Source organism: Chiloscyllium plagiosum, unplaced genomic scaffold (assembly GCF_037043375.1).
Source record: "Chiloscyllium plagiosum isolate Xiang-an unplaced genomic scaffold, Cpla_swu_hap1 HiC_scaffold_3, whole genome shotgun sequence".
NCBI classification, from domain to species: Eukaryota; Metazoa; Chordata; class Chondrichthyes; order Orectolobiformes; family Hemiscylliidae; genus Chiloscyllium; species Chiloscyllium plagiosum.
The window spans coordinates 4,532,675-4,554,125 of NW_028270141.1; the positions used below are offsets into that span (position 1 = coordinate 4,532,675).

General features: G+C 45.5%; 1 protein-coding gene across 4 annotated transcripts in view; it reads left to right on the forward strand.

The window, feature by feature from the left end:
• The window catches only part of cimip2c (ciliary microtubule inner protein 2C), a 386,367-nt gene that overhangs the window by 24,597 nt on the left and 340,319 nt on the right, over positions 1 to 21,451 (forward strand). For 2 of the 4 annotated variants that reach the window (XM_087977179.1, XM_087977190.1), the window contains exon 4: positions 7,103 to 7,246. In XM_087977179.1, coding sequence (XP_087833305.1) covers positions 7,103 to 7,246 — 144 coding nt within the window. Of the gene's footprint in view, positions 1 to 7,102; positions 7,247 to 9,237; positions 9,445 to 21,451 lie in introns of those variants that run through there. The other 2 variants (XM_043676376.2, XM_087977194.1) reach the window with 2 other exon arrangements.

Here is a 21,451-nt window from a genome sequence, read left to right on the forward strand (position 1 = left end):
AGCTCTGACCCTCTTCCCATCCCAGACACACAGCAACCACAAAACATTCAACTCAGTTCAGGCATGACATGGCATGGCTGCTGCGGATGTGAAGCTAGACACTAAGTGAGCATGTGCAAAGTCAGCAATCATAGAACCAGAGAATCCCTACAGTGTGGAAACAGGCCCTTCAGCCCAACAAGTCCACACCGATTCTCTGAAGAGTATCCCACCCAAACCCATTCCCCTACCCTATTACTCTACATTTACCCCTGCCAGTGTGAGCTGGGTGTCTATCCTTAAGCACATGGTGCCCCTGCGTCTGTCTTGCAATGCCAGTCGCTGGGGCACTCTGCAATACAGTGCTGTGGTTCTGAACTGGCCTACAAGTGGATTAGAGTCATTGCATAAGGATCTTAAGGAGTTTACAAATATCAGGTGCCAGTGTCCGTGAGTGAAAGGTACATGCTGTTGGTAGGTGAAAGTGGTTACTGCAGATGCTGGAGATCAGAGTCAAGAATAGAATGGTGCTGGAAAAGCACAGCAGGTCAGGCAGCATCTGAGGAGCAGGAAAATCGATGTTTCGGGCATTCCTGATGAAGGGCTTTTGCCTGAAACGTCGATTTTCCTGCTCCTCGGATGCTGCCTGACCTGCTGTGCTTTTCCAGCACCAGTCTGATCTTGCATGCTGTTGGTACCCATGGATTGTGCTCTAAGCTGCTGTTTGGTGGGTAGGTAATAGGTAATCAGCAACAAAGCAAAGTCATTGGGTACCCGTTCTGACTCCTGGCTGTGAACAACTTCCCTATTGCTCAGCACCAAGCAGAGTCATAGAGTGACCCAGCATGGAAACAGGCCCTTTGACCCTACACATCTATGTCAACCAGGTTTCCTAAACTGAAAATGTCTCATTTGCCTGCATTTGGCCCTTAACCCATATCCATGCACAAGTCCAAATGTCTTTTAAATATTATAATTGCACCCGCATCTGCCACTTCCTCTGTCAGCTCCTTCCATATATGCACCACCCTGGGTACCAGCATTCCATCCACAGACACTGGCATCTGGTATTTGCCTCGATGCCTGGCAAGTGCATTAAAGATACAATGGGTTGCTCCCAACATTAATATAGGTCTCTCTGGAATTCTCACGTGATTTTGCCATGAATCGTGCCAGAGCTCACATTGCAGAGGCTTCTATAAGATTCCATTACCCTGTGTTAGCTGTATAGCAAGCTTATGGTTGACCCAATTAAACTGACAGATAGTGATAAATAAAAATCCAAATCCTACATGCTGATCTGTTTATCATTTTGAATGGATTAAAGCAATCAATTTACCAGAATAAAGGCAGTATCCATCATACTGATGGCTGCAAATTAGGAACAAGTATCATGGTCATAATTAAAGTCCCTTCACAATTAGCTCCAAGGGGACAGCACTCGTATTGAGTCATTTCTTAAAAACACAGTACTGACTTTCACACCAGTTGCTGGAATAATGTCCCTTTCCAGGACAACTCATTAAAAACAGAATACAAACAGGTTAGTGTTTTCGTTCAGCGTTCATATGGGCCGATAGACAATAAATGACTCCATTGCTCTCCTTGGGAGCTGTCTGAGGCTGTAAGAAGCTGTTGACAATGTTGAATGTTAATTTTACCCCATTTCTGTGACATCATTAAGGTCACATATGTCCATCTTTATACTGATATCCAGCTCCCTGCCTCAGCTAAAATCCTCATGTTGTTCTTGTTACAACTAGCCTTGATGATTCCAATTCCTGGCTAGCCTCCCATGTTTTACCCTCCATTAAATCCAGGTCACTCAAATCCCATTGACCTGTGCCCTTTCACAGAGTTCTGGAGAATGTTCACTGGTCTCAAAATGCTAACTCTGCTTTCTCTCTAAACCTGTTGGTTTCTCCAGCAATTTCCAATTGCAATCCAGTTCCTTCTAGATTCATTTTTTTAAAATCTTATTTTTGGAAAGTGCAGACCCCTGGCTGTTCCAGTATTTCTTCCCCATCCATAATTTCCTGCGAGAAGGTGGTGATGAGCTGCCATCTTGAATCACTGCTATCCATGTTATGAAGGTAATCCCAGGATTTTGACTCAATAATGGTGAAGGAACACAATCCATTTCCAAGTCAGGGTAGTGTGTGATTTGGAGGAGAAGTTGCAAAGGGGAGCATTCGATAAGGCTGCTGTCCTTTTCCTCATAGGTGCGAGAGGGCATGGGTTTGGAGGGCGCTGTGAATTGGTGATTGGTTGCACTCCCTTTTGGAGATGTTACACACAACAACTTTAGTATGTCAGAGATGGGTGGAGTACTGATCAAGTCTCATTGACATTCTTAAGTGTGGTTGGAAATTCATTAATACGCATAATTGAAGAACATTCCAGCACACTTCTATTTTGTACCTCGTCGATAATGGAAAGCCTTTGGGATGTCAGGAGTGAGGTAATACTTTATCTCCAAACTGCTCTTGTAATTACAGGACTTACATGACCACTCTAGTTATGTTTCTGGTCACTGATTCAGTGACAAATGGTTCATGAGGGTGTGGGTGAGGACACTGGCTCTGGACTTGATGGAGTTTAGAAGGATGGGTGGAGGGGGAGCGTGAAATATGATTAAAACTTATGGAATACTGAGAGGCCTGGATACAGTCTACATGGAGAAGATGTTTCCATTAGTAGGAGAGGCTAGGGCACAGTCTCAGGGTGAAGGGACAACCCTTTAGACCTGAGATGAGGAGGAATTTCTTCAGCCAGAGGATAGTGACTCTGTGGGACTCATTGTCGCAGATGGTGTGGAGGCCACGTCATTGAATGTCTATGACAGAAATAGGTAGGTTATTGATAAGGGGTGAAAATGTGTTGCTGGAAAAGCGCAGCAGGTCAGGCAGCATCCAAGAAAGAGGAGAATCGACGTTTCGGGCATAAGCCCTTCTTCAGGAATGAGGAAAGTGTGTCCAGCAGGCTAAGATAAAAGGTAGGGAGGAGGAACTTGGGGGAGGGGCATTGGAAATGTGATAGGTGGAGGGAGGTCATGGTGAGGGTGATAGGCTGGAGTGGGGTGGGGGTGGAGAGGTCAGGAAGAAGATTGCAGGTTAGGAAGGGGGTGCTGAGTTCGAGGGATTTGACTGAGACAAGGTGTGGGGAGGGGAAATGAGGAAACTGGAGAAATCTGAGTTCAAGGGTCTGATAAGGGGGTCAAGGGTTATGGGGAGAAGGCAGGAGAATGGGGGTTCAGGAACATATCAGCCATGATTGAATGGCAAAGTGGACTTGATGGGTCAAATAACCTAATTTAGTTCTGATATCTTGGTTATGGTTATGGTTTCGGGACTGGAGAATGTTAGACAAACAGGTGTTTAAATAATATTTACTAAACTGGGAAACAATTGCATTAAACAAATTGTAGTTTTGATTGTTTGATCACTGTATATGTTTTGTTTTCATTTTCATACTTTGCAATACCTGTGTTTTCTATCCTTTCAACATGATATAACACTACAAGAATGCTCACCGAGAACTCCTTGCTCTGCAATATGTACAAATTTAGCAAATGGTTCCCCTTTGAAGTTAAGCAAGGTTATCTTTTCTCATTGGGGATTGTACAATTTCACATTATGAAAGTAGCTCTGAGATGTTGACAACTTATATAAACCTTCTAATTTTATATGCCTTCTGGGTAAAAATAATGGAGTAAATTAGTTATTAAATAACTAATAGATGGGCCTGAAATAAAAGTTTTATCTTTGGATGTAAACACAGGAGGTGTAGTTAGTAAGTTTGCAGATGACACCAAAATTGGAGGTGTAGGGGACAGAGAAGAAGGTTACCTCAGATTACAACAGGATCATGATCCAATGGCCCATTGGGCTGAGGAGTGGCAGATGGAGTTTAATTCAGATAAATGTGAGGTGCTACATTTTGGAAAGGCAAATCAGGGCAGGACTTAGACGCTTAATGGTCAGGTCCTAGGGAGTGTTGCTGAACAAAGAGACCTTGGAGTGCAGGGTCATAGCTCCTTGAAAGTGGAGTCAAAGGTAGATAGGATAGTGAAGAAGGTGTTTGGTATGTTTTCTTTTTATTGGTTAATGCATTGAGTACAGGAGTTGCGAGGTCAAGTTGCGGTTGTACAGGACATTGGTTAGGCCACTGTTGGAATTTTGCGTGCAATTCTGGTCTCCCTCCTATCAGAAGCATGTTGTGAAACTTGAAAGGGTTCAGAAACGCTTAACAAGGATGTTGCCAGGGTTGGAGAGGCTGAATAGGCTGGGGCTGTTTTCCCTGGATTGTTGGAGGGTGGGGTGTGACCTTATAGAGGTTTATAAAATCATGAGGGGCATGGATAGGGTAAATAGACAAGGTCTTTTCCCTGGGGTCGGGGAGTCCACAACTAGAGGGCATAGGTTTAGGGTGAGAGAGGAAAGATATAAAAAAGACCTAAGGGGCAACACTTTCTCACAGAGGGTGGTACGTGTATGGAATTATCTGCTAGAGGAAGTGGTGGAGGCTGGTACAATTGCAACATTTAAATGGCATCTGGATAGGTATATGAATAGGAAGGGTTTGGGGGCATATGGGCCAAGTGCTGGCAAATGGGACCAGATTAGTTTAGGATATCTGGTCGGCATGGACGAGTTGGACCGTAGGGTCTGTTTCTGTGCTGTACCTCGCTATGACTCTATCTAAACTGATTTTAATGGGGTCTTGTATGATTTAGCCAGAGTGGACTGGGAACAGATACTCTTAGGTAATTCTGTCTTAGAGCAGCTGGATGCATTGAAGAAGGAAACAGTGTACAGGGCTGACATCTTCCAATAAAGACTGGGTGTGGGACCAACAAATCGAGTGAACCTTGGATATCAAGGAATTGGATAAAGAGAAAAAGAGAGACTTATGGCTGATGCTGAGAGGTTTAAAACAGCAGAAACTCTGGAGGAGTACAGAATGTGCAAGAGGGAAATTTTAAAAAGGGAAACTGAGAGAGCAAAAAGTGGGGTAGAAGGAATAATGACAGATGGAATAAAGGAAAACCCTAAGTTATTTTACAAGTACATTAAAGACAAAAGGATAACTTGGGAAAGAGTAGGGCCCATTAGGAACAAGAGTGGTATTTTGTCCATGGAGCCAGAGGCAGGAGTCTCAATGAATATTTCAGACCAGTGTTCATTATTGAGATGGATGATATCAGTGTAGAAATCAAGACAAATGTCTGTGATACAATTAAACAAATTAGCACAGACAGAGGGGAGGTTCTGTGTGGTCTTGCAGACTTAAAAGTAGATAAATCAGATAAGGGTCAGATGGAATATATCCCAGGTTGTTGAGTGAGGCAAAGGGTGAAAATAACAGGGATGCTTGCAATAGTTTTCAATTCCTTTTTATTCACAGGAGAGGTGAATGAAGACTGGAGGATAGGCAACATGGTACTGTTATTCAAGTAGGGAGCATGAGATATAGGAAACTGCAAACCAGTCAGGTTAACTTTGGTGGCAGGGAAACTATTGGAAGCAATACAGAGGGACAGAATTAGTCTGCACTTGGAGAGTCAGGGAGTTTTATGTGGGGATCGCTGGCTGAGCCAACATCTATTGCCCGTCCCTAGTTGCCCCTTGAGAAGACAGCTAGCTTCTTGAACCCCTGCAGTCCAGAGCCACAATGCATTAGGAAGGGGATTCCAGGATATTGTCCCAGCGACAGTGAAGGAACAGCAATATATTTCCAAGTTGGGATGGTGAGTGGCTTGCAGGGGAACTTGTAGGTGGTGGTGTTTCCATGTATCTGCTGCCCTTGACCTTTTAAGATGGAAATGGTCTTGGGTTTGGAAAGTGCTGTCTAAGGATCTTTGGTGAATTTTGCAGTGCAAGTTGTGGATGGCATACACTACTGCAACTGAGTGTCGGTGTTCTGTACAATACAATGCATAATTAAATAGCCCACGATGATGCAGATGAATCTAAATTGGCTAAAATTTGTCATGGAACCATATTAGGAGATATTAGAACATGTGACTGGAGGTTTGATCCAAGTGGTTGGTTTAAGAAGCGTAAAGGAGAGGAAAGCAGAGAGGCAGTGTCTTTCCAAGCTGGAATTCTACACTCTGGGGACCAGGTGTGGCTGTCACTAATGGAGTGATGAAAAACACATACTCAAAAGCTTGAAGTCCCTCCTACATTCTTCATTGCAGGCAAAAAACGGTGATAATTATTATGAACTGAAGGCACATAAAACAGATTTGGTAAACTGGTTAGGTAGAAGACAAAAAGTGGATCCAAACTGTAATTTAATGTTTTATTGGCACCATCTAGTGATCAGAAAGAGAAAGTCATATTAACAAAAGACAATACAGAACAACCTCGATTATCCAAATGAGATGGGTGGGGAGTATTTTGTTCTGATAACGGATTGTTCGGATAATGGATAGTGTTTTTACGGGACTTTGAAACCTTGTTTGGATAATCTGAAATTCGGAAATTAATGTTCAGATAATTGAGGTTGCCCTGTATTTGATGGTTCAGGTATAAATCCTGAGTCAGAATCTTGACTTCTTTATTCTCAAACGTTTTCAGAATTTTCTCCACCTGATAATCAATTTCTTTGTCTCCAATACATATGAAAGGTGTTTGACCAATGAGGCGTTTAACACTATACTGAGATGGCTGTGAGGATACTGACTGACTGGAACAGTAAATTGTTTCAGCTGCTGAACTTTGTGACAAAAAGGCCAAGCATGCTTGACTTCTCAAGCTATAATAAATAAAGTCACATAGTCTGGTATTTTTACTGCACCCTATTGAATTTAACCTAAAAAATTGGTCAAATAAATCAAAGAACTATGTGCGTTAGTGATCTGAAACAAAAACAGACTCAGCGGGTCTGACAGTATCTGTGAAGAGAAAAATGATGCTATGTTTTGAGTCAAATCTGAATCTTCTGTAGAACTTGTTGTATAAGAAAGTTTTTTAATGCATAGACATGGATCAATTCCAATTAGTTTCTGTTATTCCCAATTTCCATGAAAAAGGACAAGAGAATAAAAAAAAGTGAGGAAATAGCTGCTGGATGAAAACCACAATAACATATTTTGTGCTAAATTATTTTCAAACAGCCAAAGAAACAAAGATTTGTGTCCTTCCCCGGACTATATGGCTTGGCCACGTGAATATTTGGAAAAACTTTGCAAAGATAATTTGGAGGTTGCTCTGTGCATCCCTTCGAAAGGACAGGCAGGGGGTGCTGTGGCTGCACTACCGTGAGTACACATGCCAACAATGGCCAAGCAGTAGTAATCATTAGTTTCATTTTCGTCCAGGAGACCTAGAAAATAAGATGTAGATAACACTTTTCATGTTTGATAATGTTAATCCTATAGATACCTGGTAGGATATCCATAACATATTTAGGCATATCCAAGCAACAAAATTTCAGTATAAACCTAATTGAAGGAGATAGTCTATGAAATAAAAGATAAAAAGATATAGAAATGAAAAGAATGACAATTAGACTGTCTGTCACAACCACAATGCCTTGTCCTTCACAATGTGTTCAGCTCTCACCTCACTCAAAATTCTTGATAGAGATGGGAAATCTGAAAAACACCCAGCCCAGCTGAGTGAGGAAAACAGCTCACTGACCCCTTCTGGTGATAAACATTCGAGCAGGAGATGATCATAATAATTCTCATGCAGAGTCCATCTTTTATGTGGGGTGCTTTTTTTTAACGACAGAAATTGCTACAACAGTGCCAATGAACAATGTGCTGTGTACATAAGGTGTTGTTTTACCTCTAGTAATGTTAGTAAGGTTAGATGCAAACTGGGAAACTCAGTAGAGAGTTAACAAAGTTTTAATTGTGCAGAAAGTTGCCAATCATCTGAACTGGTTGATGCTGTTCTTATGTCCTGCATGAGCTTGCTCCCACCCTTCTTTTTGCATACTCATCAACATATTGTGTTCCTTGCTCTCTCATGTATTTATTGAGCTTCCCCTAAAGTACAGCGATAGTAACCATCTCAGCTGTAGTGAATTTGATACTTTAACCGCTCTTCAAATCAACATATTTCTCCCAAATTCGTCACTGGTTTTATTAGTGACCGCCTTATATTTAAATGGTCCCTACTCTGATCTCTCTCACAAGTGACAACATTGTTCCATTAAATGTGTTTAATGTTGTTATGCTTAATTAAATAGCACTGTACAAAAAAAACATCTAGCTCCTAGTTGAATCATAATTAGCAGACCCAGGAGAATTATTCAAATAAGTGATATTAGACTAAATTGGCAAAACCTTTCATCATTTTACAGTTTCTATAGCATTACAGCAGGGCAGGACTCTTTTCAGGACCATTAATTATACTTGCAGAACTTCGTATGTTACAAAATTAATAATTAACACTTTATTGTATATTGGCAAAGAATATTGATAAAAGGTGGAGCTGGAAAGGCACAGCAGGTCAGGCAGCATCAGAGGAGCAGGAGAGTCAATGTTTCAGGCCAGGCCCTTCCGTTAGGACCCAAAATCCTGACTCTCCTGCTCCTCCGATGCTGCCTGACCTGCTGTGCCTTTCCAGCTCCACTTTTTACCAACTCTGGCTCCCAGCATCTGCAGTCCTTACTATCTCTAGGGAGAATATTACCTTTTTTGGGAGAATTTCTGTTTAACAATCCCACATGGTCTGCTTGAACAGAGATGATGCACATTTTCTTTCCTCAGAGGCTCACAGCATTATGGAGCTCTCTTCCTGAAAGGGTGGTGGAGGCTGTAAACATTGAGTATTTTAAACGGAGAGGTAGATAGAGTCTGGTACGAGGGGATGAAAAGTTATCAGGTGGGGATGTAGATTTGTGGTTCCAATCAGATCACTCATGATTTTATTGAATGGTGCAGCAGGCTCAAGGGGCTGATTGGCCTAACTTCCTAATTTGTATGATAGTGTGAAATTACATTTCAATATATGCTGGTGGTAGGGATTCACTTGTGCCCTTATAAGTAAGCAACAGAATTCATCTGCGATTGTTGAATAAATAAGCATTTATAAAAGTATATAAAGATTGGCTCCAGTTCTATCCTCCAGTACTGACCTTTCTAGAATACAATAAATGGTATAAAATTTAATACTACAATTCCACATCAGCACACCATTGCTAAGAGGACACCTTACAACCTAAAGCACGAAATGTTATTGAAAGTACGTTGAGGATGAAAGACTAACTTCTTCCTAAATGAATGTACTTTCCTCTCAGTTACCTTCACTGTCCAAAGCTGGATGGTAGGATGCTCTTCGGTGCTAATGGGCCAACATCACAATTACGATGCAGCCCCCAAAACATCCCTGACTACCAAGCAGGATATGATCGTAAAACATTTTTGTGCGAGGACAAATGAATGATTATCTACAAACGAAACTTTACTATGAAGCTGTTGGCTGGATTGAAATAAAGCATGTTCTCTTCCCAGTTTCTGTCAGTTTGTCTTACAGACCCTTAACAAATGCTTGCCTTTTGTATTGTTCCTATTGCACAAAACATATATCAACATATTTTGGCTGCGTTTTCACCACAGCAGAGACACTCTGGATTTTCTCAGTCCGAAGTCACACCACACCAGGTTATAGTCTAACTGGTTTATTTGAAACTGCAAGCTTTCAGAGCATTGCTCCATCGTCAGATGCACTGTACTGTACACAGTACTCCAGCTGAGGTCGAACTAGTGTTTTATACAGGTTCAGTATAACCTCCCTCCTTTTGGATTTAGTGCTCCTTTTTAATAAAGCTGCCTGGTAGATGTTGGTGGTCTGGAGACTGCACCAAGCAGAGGTAATGATATCCTTTGTGTTCCTTAGCCCTGACCAAATTGATCTGCCCTTGAATCTTTGAGACACCGTCTTTTCTAGTACTGTGGTTCTCTCCCTAATCAAAACTACCACCCCTCCTCCTTTTGATCCTTTCCTCTCATTCCTGAGCACCAGGATTACTTAATAACCAGTCATGCCCTTCCTTCAGCCAGGTCTATTATTGCCACAACCTCATAATTTAACATGGCAACCTGCACCTGTCTCTTGTCAGTATTGTTTACTCCATCCCATACATCCTCACGCGTGGGCTGGAACCTGCTCCAATCCCATTCACCTGTCGCAAGTCTGTGTTATCCTCCACTGGCTCTCAGTCTCTTTAAAGCCTCTAAGTTGGAATGTTTCTCCTCTTTCAATGCCTACATGAACACACCCATCCATGCAAGTCCCTGCAGTAGGTATTATCCAACTTGCTATTCCTCTGACGCCAGCCCCATTCTATTCACCCTCATTCTCTGTCTCTCATTCACATCCTTTCATCAAAATCCATCGCACCACTACATTTATAACATGCATCAAGATTTTTTTGATAACTGGTTATAACATACACCACAATCCTGCATCATTTATGAGATTACAGTCACCGTGCTTATCTGAACGATGTGTTTTATGTTCTTAACACTCACAAACCTTGCATCAGCCTCCGATTTCCTGCCTACAACTTTGAATTCACTCGTTATGTTTTTCTGTGAAATGTCACTGTGATGAATTCCTCTGACAACAGTTCCAATAGAAACTGCCTCCATCAAGATGTCAAAGTGTAAGTGCAGCCTGCCAGCAGAGAGCTGACAATGTGAGGGTTACCTCCCACTGCTCCTCACTCCCTCCTCCCCCCACCCCACCCCCACTCCCACAACCCCACCCCCACTCCCACAATGCTCCAAAACCCTCGTGTCCTACTTCCAAAGCTGCTTCACTTGTGATTTGATTTATAAACAAAAATAATTTACATTAAAGTTTAAAATGAAATCTGAATTATTTTAATCTTAATTCAGTTAAGGATGACAGCTGACCTGAATCTCGACATGCAATGCTATGGAAAGTTAATTAACATTAAAATTCTTCCCACTGAGCTTATTAAAGTAACAATTAGGAGTCGGTTTCCCTCCCTTGGCTGGTTTGTTATGCACGGTGACACCTTGAGCTAATTTCCTGCACTGGCTGAGGTTCCCATGAAGGATTCTCCTTCTCAACCTGCCCTGAGGCATGGTGACCCTCAGGTTAAACCACGACCGCCCTGAGAGAGCAGCTCATGGCCGGGTAGGACAATGACCCTGTTTTAAAACAAACTACGCCGAAGTGTTAGAACACACTGTTGGAACAGATGTGACTTAAACCCAGACCTCCTGGCTCAGAGGTAGGGACACTACCATAGCACCACATGAGCTCTGGCCCTACCTTTATTGCAGTATCATGCGACTGTGTGTCACCAGCATTGCATTTTTCATACCTACCACAGGTGGCAGCATTGAGACTCCAATGTCTAGTTTTCACTTGACAACACAACAATGATTTCATCATTGAACTCGCTTTAAAGTTGGGTAGCCTGGCTTTTACAGAAGTAATGTCTGCATAGTTTGCTGTCTTTTTTCCTCTGAAGCTGACAGCAACTTTGAGTCTGCACATGTTCTCGTGTATCTCCGAGGAGTGCAGTGTTCAGGCCTCCCTCAGGATACAATCCGATAGAAACGGTCATGAGCCATCAGGAACTTCCATTCCTGGGGCTGGAGTTTCACTACCAAGGCAGGTCGCTCCAAATCACTGGACGTGTCTCAGTAGAGAGGTGTAGAATCTCATCATCTCTGGGGTCCAGGGAGGAGGAAGGTGAGGATAGAGCTGAGCCAAGGCAGCCAGAGGAGAGGAGAGCGATGGCTGGGATGGGTTATTGAGAAGGCCTTCCTCAGTGCTCAAAGTTGTATGAAGAATGGATCAGTCCTTCCCACTTCTCCACTCCCCCATCAACCTACCCCTGGCTCTGCATTCCTTCCAATTATTCCTCTTTAGTGACCTCATGCTAATCTGGATGTCGGGGACGGTGGGAGGAAACATTACAGCAAGGGAGGGGCAATGCCAGAGAGGGGTTTGGAGACAAGAATGAGAACGCTAAAATCAAGCATTGCTCTGTCAGGAGTGAATGCTGGCGGGGAGAGGGAGACGGGAGCTTCTGTGAGTTAAAGACACAAGCAGCAGAGGTTTGGATGCCCTCAATTTACAGAAGGTGAAATGTGGGAGAGGAAAATCAAAGAACTGAGGATGCTGGAAATCAGAAACACAAACAGAAATTTTTGGAGAAACTCAGCAGGTCTGGTAGCAATCTGTGGAGAGAAAGCATGTGTTTTCTCATATTCTCATTTCGGGCCCAGTGACCCTGGTCTGTTTTGGGTCTGTTCAGAAGGAGGGTCACTGCTTCTGGAGTGTTAACCCTGCTTCCTCTCTGCAGATCCTGCCAGACCTGCTGAGTTTCACCAGCAATTTCTGTTTTTGTTTCAGGCTTACAATGCAGCCTGCACAACATGTTTCCAACAAGGCAAGTGAATAGTCAGTACATGCACTGACTAACACAAACAGAAATTTCTGGAGAAACTTAGCAGGTCTGACCGCATCTTTGGAGAGAAAGCAGAGTTAACGCTTCAAGTCCATCTTTCTTCAGACTGCTTGAAGAAGGGTCACTGGACCCAAAATGTTCACTCTGTTTTTCTCTCCACAGATTTTGCTAGACCTGCTGAGTTTCTCCTGCAATTTCTGCTTGCGGGAAATGTGGGAGAGTGGCCTGGAACACACTGAGTGGCTCTGATTGTTCAAGTAGGGTTTTCAGTAATGGATGAACTGAGAAAGCAGGTTATTGAGATATATATGCCTGTCTTTGTGGAGACTGTAGAGTAATGTAATGAACACTGTCGCCATCTTGTTCTGTTCCCTAGTGCAGAGTTATCACTCCCATGCTGGTATAGTAAATACTGGGCATTCAACATACTTGAAAATCTCCAACAGGTTTACTGAACAGACGAACTGAAAACTTTCATTTCCAGAGAGCAACTTAGTTTCACATCCTTTGTCGAACATGTTGCAGCTGCTCTTGGCTACTGTTCACGTGGTGTCATCCTGGTTTGTGGCCCTTGTAAACACACTGCCATTGGATGTCAGCTGGCAATGCTTAGATTTACCCTTGTTGGTGATGGTCATTCCCTGGCACATAGAGTAACAGAGTCATAGAGATGTACAGCATGGAAACTCTTCGGTCCAACCCGTCCATGCCGACCAGATATCCCAACCCAATCTAGCCCCACCTGCCAGCACCCGGCCCATATCCCTCCAAACCCTTCCTATTCATATACCCATCCAAATGCCTCTTAAATGTTGCAATTGTACCAGCCTCCACCATATCCTCTGGCAGCTCATTCCATACACGTACCACCCTCTGCGTGAAAAAGTTGCCCCTTAGGTCTCTTTTATATCTTTCCCCTCTCACCCTAAACCTATGCCTCTAGTTCTGGACTCCCCGACCCCAGGGAAAAGACTTTGTCTATTTATTCTATCCATGTCCCTCATAATTTTGAAAACCTCTATAAGGTCACCCCTCAGCCTCCGACACTCCAAGGAAAACAGCCTCTCGCTGTAGCTCAGATCCTCCAACCCTGGCAACATCCTTGTAAATCTTTTCTGAACCCTTTCAAGTTTCACAACATCTTTCCGATAGGAAGAAGACCAGAATTGCACGCAGTATTCCAACAGTGGCCTAACCAATGACCTGTACAGCCGCAACATGACCTCCCAACTCCTGTACTCAATACTCTGACCAATAAAGGAAAGCCTACCAAACGCCTTCTTCACTATCCTATCTACCTGCGATTCCACTTTCAAGGAGTTATGAACCTGCACTCCAAGGTCTCTTTGTTTGGCAACACTCCCTAGGACCTTACCATTAAGCGTATAAGTCCTGCTAAGATTTGCTTTCCCAAAATGTAGCACCACGCATTTATCTGAATTAAACTCCATCTGCCACTTGGCCTATCTGGTCCAGCCCATTGGCCCATCTGGTCCAGATCCTGTTGTAATCTGAGGTAACACTCTTCGCTGTCCACTACACCTCCAATGTTGGTGTCATCTGCAAAGTTACTAACTGTACCTCTTATGCTCGCATCCAAATCATTTATGTAAATGACAAAAGGTAGAGGACCCAGCACCGATCCTTGTGGCACTCCACTGGTCACAGGCCTCCAGTCTGAAAAACAACCCTCCACCACCACCCTCTGCTCTCTACCTTTGAACTAGTTCTGTATCCAAATGGCTAATTCTCTCTGTATTCCATGAGATCTAACCTTGCTAATCAGTCTCCCATGGGGAACCTTGTCGAATGCCTTACTGAAGTCCATATAGATCACATCTACTGCTCTGCCCTCATCAATCTTCTTTGTTACTTCATCAAAAAACTCAATCAAGTTTGTGAGACATGATTTCCCATACACAAAGCCATGTTGACTATCCCAAATCAGTCCTTGCCTTTCCAAATACACGTACATCCTGTCCCTCAGGATTCAATCCAACAACTTGCCCACCACTGAGGTCAGGCTCACCGGTCTATAGTTCCCTGGCTTGTCTTTACTGCCCTTCTTAAACAGTGGCACCACGTTTGCCAACCTCCAGTCTTCCGGCACCTCAACTGTGACTATTGATGATACAAATATCTCAGCAAGAGGCCCAGCAATCACTTCCCTAGCTTCCCACAGAGTTCTAGGTTACACCTGATCAGGTCCTGGGGATTTATCCATCTTTAACCGTTTCAAGACATCCAGCACTTCCTCCTCTGTAATCTGGACATTTTGCAAGATGTCACCATCCATTTCCCGACAGTCTATATCTTCCATATCCTTTTCCACAGTAAATATTGATGCAAAATATTCATTTAGTATCTCCCCCATTTTCTGTGGCTCCACACAAAGGCTGCCTTGCTGATCTTTGAGGGGCCCTATTCTGTCCCTAGTTACCCTTTTGTCCTTAATATATTTGTAAAAATCCTTTGGATTCTCCTTAATTCTATTTGCCAAAGCTATTTCATATTCCCTTTTTGCCCTCCTGATTTCCCTCTTAAGTATACTCCTACTTTCTTTATACTCTTCTAAGGATTCACTTGATCTCTCCTGTCTATACCTGACATATGCTTCCTTTTTCTTAACCAAATCCTCACTTTCTTTAGTCATCCAGCATTCCCTATACCTACCAGCCTTCCCTTTCACCCTGACAAGAATATACTTTCTCTGGATTCTTGTTATCTCATTTCTGAAGGCTTCCCATTTTCCAGCCGTCCCTTTACCTGTGAACATCTGCCTCCAATCAGCTTTCGAAAGTTCTTGCCTAATACCGTCAAAATTGGCCGTTCTCCAATTTAGAACTTCAAATTTTAGATCTGGTCTATCCTTTTCCATGACTATTTCAAAACAAATAGAATTATGGTGCTGGCCCCCAAGTGCTCCCCCACTGACACCTCAGTCACCTGCCCTGCCTTATTTCCCAAGAGTAGGTCAAGTATGTGGATGCACCTTCTCTAGTAGGTACATCCACATACTGAATCAGAAAATTGTCTTGTACACACTTAAGAAATTCGTCTCCATCTAAACCTTTAACACTATGGCAGTCCCAGTCAATGTTTGGAAAGTTAAAGTTCCTCACCATAACCACCCTATTATTCTTACAGATAGCTGTTTGGTGCAAATGTGGCTTGGGCACTTATCAACCAGACTTGCTGAGATCTTGCTGTATATGGACATGAGCTGCTTCAGAATCTGTGATCTTAAAAATTGCACTAAACAGTGTGCAACGATTAGCAAAGATCCCCATTTCTGACCTGATGATAGCAACGGTCATTGACGAAGCAGCTGGAAATGGTTGGGCTGAGGACATAATCCTGGAGCACTCCTGTAGAGATGTTCTGGAGCTGAGATGACGAATCTCCAGCAATTACAACACCTTCCCTTATGGTTGTTATGATTCTAATCAGTTGCTAGAATTTTCTAATTTCTGTTGGCTCCAGTTTTGCTCAGGTTCCTTGATGCCACCCTCTGCTAAATGCTGCCACCATCTTCTCTCTGATACCTCGCACTGACATATCTCTGTGATTAAACCCATCTCCCATGAAGGCTCATGTTCTGCCACTCTGACTCGGGCCTACAGCACCATCCATCCCTCACTGTCAGACATTCCAATGCCCGACACCTCTAACTCTGCATGCCTCCTCACACACACACCCTGTGCATCAACATAACAGCTCAGCTGCTAACTTCATCTCCCTTTATAGTTGCCTCTCTCTAACTGTGAGGGGGAAGCAGCCTCACAAAAGGTGGAAGCAGTCACGCTGGCTGCTGGCCGGTCTGACATTTGGCTTCTCATCACTTATGAGGAGAGGATCCTGACTCTGACCATGCTGAGGGGCTGCCTGGCTGCATTCAAGCCTCTGGACTGGATTTAGAAGCTGTTCTTGATTTATTCTGTAGGCACACACTGATCAAAGGCGATCGTCCTTCTTACGACTGAGGCATGATGACAAACGTGACGCTGTTTCCGAGCTTGGTGTCTGTGACAGACAGCAATGTAATGCATCAATACTGTGAGCCTGGAAGCTCATGCTGAGGGGTAGTGCTAAAAGGCAAAGCAGGGACATGGGGAGCATCAGGATAGGCTCACAGTGAGGGAGTGAATGCTCTGACAGTGAGTGAGGGAGTGATCTGACAGTGAGTGAGGGCCCTGACAGTGAGTGCTCTGATAATGAGTGAGTGCTCTGACAGTGAGTGAGTGCCCTGACAGTGAGTGAGTGCCCTGACAGTGAGTGAGTGCCCTGACAGTGAGTGAGAGTTCTGACTGTGAGTGAGTGCCCTGACAGTAAGTGAATGCCCTGACAGTGAGTGAGGGACCTGAAAATGAGTACTCTGACAGTGAGTGTTGTGACAGTGAGAGAGTGCCCTGACAATGAGTGAGTGCTCTGACAGTGAGTGAGTGTCCTGACAGTGAGTGAGTGCTCTGACAGTGAGTGAGTGTCCTGACAGTGAGTGAGTGATCTGACAGTGAGTCAGTTCCCTGACAGTGAGTCAGTGCTCTGAAAGTGAGTGATTGCTCTGACAGTGAGTGAGGGCCATGACAGTGAGTGCTCTGACAGTGAGTGAGGGACCTGAAAGTGAGTACTCTGACAGTGAGTGCTCTGACAGTGAGTGAGGGCCCTGACGGTGAGTGAGTGCCCGAACAGTGATTACTCTGATAGTGAGTGAGTGCACTGACAGTGATAGAGTGATCTTGACAGTGATGGAGTGATCTGACAGTGAGTGAGTGCCCTGACAATGAGTGAGTGCTCTGACAGTGAGTGAGTGCACTGACAGTGAGTACTCTGACAGTGAGTGAGTGATCTGACAGTGAGTGAGTGCCATGACAGTGATTGAGTGATCTGACAGTGAGTGAGTGCTCTGACAGTGAGTGAGTGCTCTGACAGTGAGTGAGTGCTCTGACAGCGAATGAGTGCCCTGACAGTGAGAGAGTGCCCTGGCAGTGAGTGAGTGCCCTGTCCGTGATTGAGTGCCCTGACAGTGAGTGAGTGCTCTGACAGTGAATAATTGCCCTGACAGTGAGTGAGTGCTCTGACGGTGAGTGAGTGCTCTGACAGTGAATAAACGCCTGACAGTGAGTGAGTGCCCTTACAGTGAGTGAGGGCCCTGACAGTGAGTGCTCTGACAGTGAGTGAGGGACCTGAAAGTGAGTGAGTGCTCTGACAGTGAGTGAGTGGCCTGACAGTGAGTACTCTGACAGTGAATGAGTGATCTGACAATGAGTCAGCTCCCTGACAGTGAGTCAGTGCTCTGAAAGTGAGTGAGTGCACTGACAGTGAGTGAGTGCCCTGAGAGTTAGTGAGGGACCTGACAGTGATTGAGTGCTCTGACAGTGAGTGACTGCTCTGACAGTGAGTGAGGGCCCTGAAGTGAGTGCTCTGACAGTGAGTGAGTGACCTGAAAGTGAGTATTCTGATAGTGAATGCTCTGACAATGAGTGAGTGATCTGACAGTGAGTGAGTGACCTGACAGTGAGTACTCTGACAGTGAATGAGTGATCTGACAATGAGTCAGTTCCCTGACAGTTAGCCAGTGCTCTGAAAGTGAGTGAGTGCTCTGACGGTGAGTGAGTGCCCTGACAGTGTATGCTCTGACAGTGAGTGAGGGACCTGAAAGTGAGTATTCTGATAGTGAATGCTCTGACAGTGAGTGAGTGATATGACAGCGATTCAGTGCTCTGAAAGTGAATGAGGGCCCTGACAGTGAGTGAGTGCCCTGACAGTGAGGACTCTGACAGTGAGTGAGGGCCCTGACGTTGAGTGCTCTGACAGTGAGTGAGTGATATGACAGTGAGTGAGTGCCCTGACAGTGATTGAGTGCTCTGACAGTGAGTGAGTGACCTGACAGTGAGTGAGGGCCCTGAAGTGAGTGCTCTGACAGTGAGTGAGGGACCTGAAAGTGAGTATTCTGACAGTGAGTGCTCTGACAGTGAGTGAGTGATCTGACAGTGAGTGAGTGCTCTGACAGTGAGTGAGTGCCCTGACAGCGAGTGAGTGTTCTGACAGTGAGTGAGTGCCCTGACAGTGTGTGTATGCTCTGAAAGTGAGTGAGTGCTCTGACAGTGGGTCTGTGCTCGGACAGTGTGTGACTGCTCTGACAGTGAGTGAGTGCTCTGACAGTGAGTGAGTGCCCTGACAGTGAGTGAGTGCCCTGACAGTGAGTGAGTGCTCTGACAGTGAGTGAGTGCCCACACAGTGTGTGAGTGCTCTGACAGTGAATACTCTGACAATGAGTGAGTGCTCTGACAGTGGGTCTGTGCTCTGACAGTGAGTGAGTGCCCTGACAGTGAGTGAGTGGTCAGACAGTGAGTGAATGCCCTGACAGTGAGTGAGTGCTCTGACAGTGAGTGAGTGCTCTGATAGTGAGTGCTCTGAAAGTGAGTGAGTGCCCACACAGTGTGTGAGTGCTCTGACAATGAGTGAGTGCCCTGACAGAATGAGTGCCCTGACCATGAGTGAGTGCTCTGACAGTGAGTGAGGGACCTGAAAGTGAGTGAGTGGCCTAACAGTGACTACTCTGACAGTGAGTTAGTGCACTGACAGTGAGTGAGTGCTCTGACAGTGATTGAGTGACCTGACAGTGGGTACTCTGACAGTAAATGAGTGATCTGACAGTGAGTCAGTTCCCTTACAGTGAGTCAGTGCTCTGAAAGTGAGTGAATGCTCTGAAAGTGAGTGAGTGCCCTGACAGTGCATCTGTGCTCTGACCGTGAGTGTGTACCCTGACAGTGAGTGAGTGCCCTGACAGTGAGTGATGGCCCTGACATTGAGTGCTCTGACAGTGAATGAGGGACCTGAAAGTGAGTGAGTGCTCTGACAGCGAATGAGTGCCCTGACAGTGAGTGAGTGCCCTGACAGTGAGTGAGTGCTCTGACAGTGAGTGAGTGCCCTGACAGTGAGTGTCCTGACAGTGAGTGAGTGTCCTGATAGTGAGTACCCTGACAGTGAGTGAGTGCCCTGTCAGTGAGTGTGTGCTCTGACAGTGAGTGTTCTTGACAGTGAGTGAGTGCTCTGACAAGTGGGTCTGTGCTCTGACAGTGAGTGAGTGCTCTGACAGTGAGTGTTCTTGACAGTGAGTGAGTGCTCTGACAAGTGGGTCTGTGCTCTGACAGTGAGTGAGTGCTCTGACAGTGAGTGTCCTGACAGTGAGTGAGTGCCCTGACAGTGAGTGCTCTGACAGTGAGTGAGTGCTCTGACAGTGAATGACTGCCCTGACAGTGAGTGAGTGCTCTGATAGTGAGTGAGTGCCCTGACGGTGAGTGAGGGCCCTGACAGTGAGTGAGTGCCCTGGCAGTGAGTGAGGGCCCTGACAGTGAGTGAGGGCCCTGATAGTGAGTGAGTGCCCTGGCAGTGAGTGAGTGCTCTGACAGTGAGTGAGTGCTCTGACAGTGAGTGAGTGCCCTGGCAGTGAGTGAGTGCTCTGACAGTGAGTGAGTGCTCTGACAGTGAGTGAGTGCCCTGACAGTGAGTGAGGGCCCTGATAGTGAGTGAGTGCCCTGGCAGTGAGTGAGTGCTCTGACTGTGAGTGCGTGCCCCGACACTGAGTGCCCTGACAGTGAGTGAGGGCCCTGAAAGTGAGTGAGGGCCCTGACACTGAGTGAGTGCTCTGACAGTGAGTGAGTGCTCTGACGGTGAGTGAGTGCCCTGACACTGAGTAGTCTGACTGTGAGTTAGGGCCCTGACAGTGAGTGCTCTGACAGTGAGTGAGTGCACTGACAGTGAGTGAGTGCCCTGACAGTGAGTGAGGGACCTGACAGTGATTGAGTGCTCTGACAGTGAGTACTCTGACAGTGAGTGACTGCTCTGACAGTGAGTGAGGGCCCTGAAGTGAGTGCTCTGAACGTGAGTGAGGGACCTGAAAGTGAGTATTCTGATAGTGAATGCTCTGACAATGAGTGAGTGATCTGACAGTGAGTGAGTGCCCTGACAGTGAGTAGTCTGACTGTGAGTTAGGGCCCTGACAGTGAGTGCTCTGACAGTGAGTGAGTGCTCTGACAGTGAGTGAGTGCCCTGACAGTGAGTGAAGGCCCTGACAGTGAGTGCGTGTTCTGACAGTGAGTGAGTGCTCTGACAGTGAGTGAGTGCTCTGACAGTGAGTGAGTGCCTTGACAGTGAGTGAGTGCCTTGACAGTGAGTGAGTGCTCTGACAATGAGTGAGTGCCCTGACAGTGAGTGAGTGCTCTGACAGTCAGTACTCTGACAGTGAGTGAGTGCCCTGACAGTGAGTGAGGGCCCTGACAGTGAGTGAGTGCTCTGACAGTGAGTGAGTGCCCTGACAGTGAGTGAGGGCCCTGACAGTGAGTGAGTGCTCTGACAATGAGTGAGTGCCCTGACAGTGGTTCTGTGCTCTGACAGTGAGTGAATGCCCTTGACAGTGAGTGAGTGCTCTGACAGTGAGTGAATACTCTGTCAGTGAGTGAATGCTCTGACAGTGAGTGTGTGCTCTGACAGTGAGTGAATGCCCTTGACAGTGAGTGAGTGCTCTGACAGTGAGTGAATAATCTGTCAGTGAGTGAATGCTCTGACAGTGAGTGAGTGCTCTGACAGTGAGTGAGTGCCCTGACAGTGAGTGAGTGCCCTGACAGTGAGTGCTCTGACAGTGAGTGAGTGCCCTGACAGTGAGTGAGTGCTCTGACAGTGAGTGAAGGCCCTGACAGTGAGTGAGTGCCCTGACAGTGAGTGCTGTGACAGTGAGTGAGTGCCCTGATAGTGAGTGAGTGCCCTGACAGTGAGTGCTCTGACAGTGAGTGAGTGCCCTGACAGTGAGTGCTCTGACAGTGAGTGAGTGCCCTGACAGTGAGTGAGTGCCCTGACAGCGAGTGAGTGCTCTGACAGTGAGTGAGTGCCCTGTCAGTGAGTGAGTGCTTTGACAGTGAGTGAGTGCTCTGACGGTGAGTGAGTGCTCTAACAGTGAGTGAGTGACCTGACAGTGGGTACTCTGACTGTGAGTGACTGCCCTGACAGTGAGTGAATGCTCTGACAGTAAGTGAGGGCTCTGATAGTGAGTGCTCTGACAGTG